The sequence below is a fragment of the Mizuhopecten yessoensis genome, unplaced genomic scaffold, assembly GCF_002113885.1.
Source record: "Mizuhopecten yessoensis strain PY_sf001 unplaced genomic scaffold, ASM211388v2 scaffold2207, whole genome shotgun sequence".
In the NCBI taxonomy this organism is placed as follows: domain Eukaryota; kingdom Metazoa; phylum Mollusca; class Bivalvia; order Pectinida; family Pectinidae; genus Mizuhopecten; species Mizuhopecten yessoensis.
In genome coordinates this window covers 8333-11460 of record NW_018404431.1, presented here as the reverse complement: position 1 = coordinate 11460, position 3128 = coordinate 8333, and the positions used below count along the sequence as shown (strand labels likewise).

General features: G+C 33.8%; 1 protein-coding gene across 1 annotated transcript in view; it reads right to left on the bottom strand.

The window, feature by feature from the left end:
• Positions 1–3128, bottom strand: part of LOC110445295 (carbohydrate sulfotransferase 13-like) — a 26087-nt gene that overhangs the window by 18640 nt on the left and 4319 nt on the right. Inside the window, exons 2-3 of the mRNA XM_021489833.1 lie at positions 1451–1608; positions 341–417 (exon numbers count right to left, since the gene is read on the bottom strand). Of these exons, the coding sequence (XP_021345508.1) occupies positions 341–417; positions 1451–1577 (204 nt within the window). The 5' untranslated portion in view covers positions 1578–1608. The remainder of the gene's footprint in view (positions 1–340; positions 418–1450; positions 1609–3128) is intronic.

Here is a 3128-nt window from a genome sequence, read left to right as displayed (position 1 = left end):
CACTTGTAATTATATCAACAATAATTACATCCAGACAACCAGGTATTTTTTATATTTACATATTTTTCTTTTTAAGACATATTCCTACAAAAACCATTTGCCCTGCCTCAAAATACATTTCAGGCGGCCATTTTGTTTGTTTACATATTCCTACACCTGAAACAGGCAGTTGTAATTATAGTCGAGCAGTTGTAATTATAGCCTATATAATTACACTTGCCTTCTAACACTGTTGTAATGGGACGGCGCGTGGGCAAATGTAAATATACCGATATGAACGTATAACTGTATAACTGCAGATGTCGATATAAAGTATAATGAAATGTAAATCGATACCTACCCGAACAGTTTGATCATAGTTTGGTTCCAACGCGCTAGACTGTCTCACTTCTGGCCTCACGACATCATTAGGTAAATCTAGGTATGATATAAAGTTAGTAATTAAACATAATAAAGAAGCATTCTGTCAGTAAACCTCACACCCACCTATGTAATTACTATTGCTCCTACACAATGCTAGACATTTAATATATATATATAAAGATTTATATACCATAAAGATTTAATTATAAATATATATACATTTGAAAAAAAAATCGAGATCAACGTATGACAGAATAATTCATTTTCACTTTTTTTAAATTACGTCCGCAGCACCATTCATGTTAAGTTAATTGTTTTTAAACGATATATCAGCTTCGTATTTATATATATATCGATGCAGTGATGCAGTTGCTTCATGGCAATGCGCTTACGGCACGAGTCTTCATATTTTGTATTTCTTCGTCACATATTAATTTGATTGACGCAATTTATCGTGTACACTAGTGAATGTCGATACAAAGGTGTATGAAACGAATTAACTGTCGTAACCGTGTAAATCATATAATCATTTCATACTTAAAAAACTGTTCGTAGTATTTATTAACCCTGCAGTGTACTCCGCCTGGTTTATGTTTGTCTGAGATCTATGCATCTCTAGTCTTAGTGCGCTCATTATATGTGCTCAGTTTTAACTACTTTTGTCAAATCATGATTTATTTCTCAGTGAGTTAACATGAACAAACACTTATGAACTGTAGAAAAGATCGTTTTGTTATCATTCACAAGCACCAAAACCTCTTATCAACATATTGCTCAATACCATTTTGTCAATATTTTTAAACTTTCTGCTACATAATATTTCTGTGGCGATATTTGTCGACAGAAATGTAGGACACAAATTGTCTGATCTGCTGGAAGAAATCTATTGTATAGATATTCTGGAGACAATGTCAACTGTTTAAGTTAATCTTGTAAACTTGGGTTATGTTGTCGTTACTCAAAGGTTCAGCTTCCGTCCTGACAATTCCTGTTAAACATGGTCCATGCAAAGTTGCACTTTTCCTGAAATAATATATTTCAATCAAGAAAGCATTTCAAAGAAAGGAACCAGTACTTAGATACATACTTGTGGTGTAGTCTTCATGACGACAAGATTCATACAGATACATATGAGCATTCCTTAGTATAACGGACAGTCCAATTACACAGCTGATACACAGGACGTAACGACAGATCCTTCTGGGGTGAACCATCCTCTCTCTAAATGTCCAATACTATCTCACGCTGGGATTAAAAAACAAAATAGTACAGTTTGAAATATTACAGCATATATATTTTATTATACTAATGTAGCGAAGGTCTACTTTTGTCCAAAACATCTGGAATTTTTGACAAAACAAACGTTCCCGTCAGGGCACTTGGTCCTGTCAATTGGTTTTTTAATTGTCCTGTTCAGTCTTAAATTATTCGGCAAGTGAACGACCAATAAAACTACATAATGCAGAAGAACAGGGATACAACAAGTTTCTCGTTTCCAGATATAATATGTACTTCTAACCTAACGAACAAAACTTATTGCAGATAAGACGACGTTTGCGCGCACCTTTGTTTGCGCATTTTGGTCATGAAAAGATAGATATTGTTTTGGTGACGATATTTCCTGATTTCAATACCAAAACATATGTAAATCAAGCGTTTAGCCAAAGCGTTGTTACTCTATCAAGGAAAATACATATAGCAAAAAAGCAAAAAGACAACAGCAAAAACAATAATGACGGAGAAACACCCATACAATAGTCAATAATGACAAAGAAACACACACGTGGTTACTGAATGACGCCAATATAACGTACTTATAAAGTACCAAATGCCTAGGCTTCTTAGCGGATCTGATGGGTATTCATGCTCTTTTGTTATAACGTTAGAAAAATAGACTTATTCGAAACTTCCTACACAAGCAAGATTTAAGGAAGGGAGGCTGCGATAGTTATACACTAGTTCATTCGTAGGTTTAGTTCAGACTGGGTTGAAAAAACAGTCCATTTATATCACATCACAATTCGTTACTGATGTAACATTGGACAAGTTCGTACAGAAACAATAACAATGTATAAGGAAGGAAATGACAGCATAGCTACCAATGTAACATTGGACACGTTCGTACAGGAACAATAACAATGAACTAGTAAAGAAAAGATAACATAGCTACTTATGTAAAATTGGACGAGTTCGTACAGAGACAATAACAGTGTATAAGGAAAGAAAAGATAACACAGCTACTAATGTAACATTGGACACGTTCGTACAGAAACAATAACAATGTAAAAAAGATAACATAGCTACTGATGTAACATTGGACAAGTTCGTACAGATACAATAACACTGTATAAGGAAAGAAAAGATAACATAGCTACTTATGTAACATTGGACACGTTCGTACAGAAACAATAACAATGTATAAGGAAAGAAAAGATAACATAGCTACTAATGTAACAATGGACACGTTCGTACAGGAACAATAACAATGAACAAGTAAAGAAAAGATAACATAGCTACTGATGTAACATTTGACACGTTCGTACAGAAGCAATAACAATGTATAAAAGATATCATAGCTACTGATGTAACATTGGACACGTTCATACAGAAACAATAACAATGTATAAGGAAAGAAAAGATAACATAGCTACTGATGTAACATTGGACACGTTCGTACAGAGACAATAACAATGTATAAGGAAAGAAAAGATAACATAGCTACTGATGTAACAATGGACAAGTTCGTACAGAAACAATAACAATGT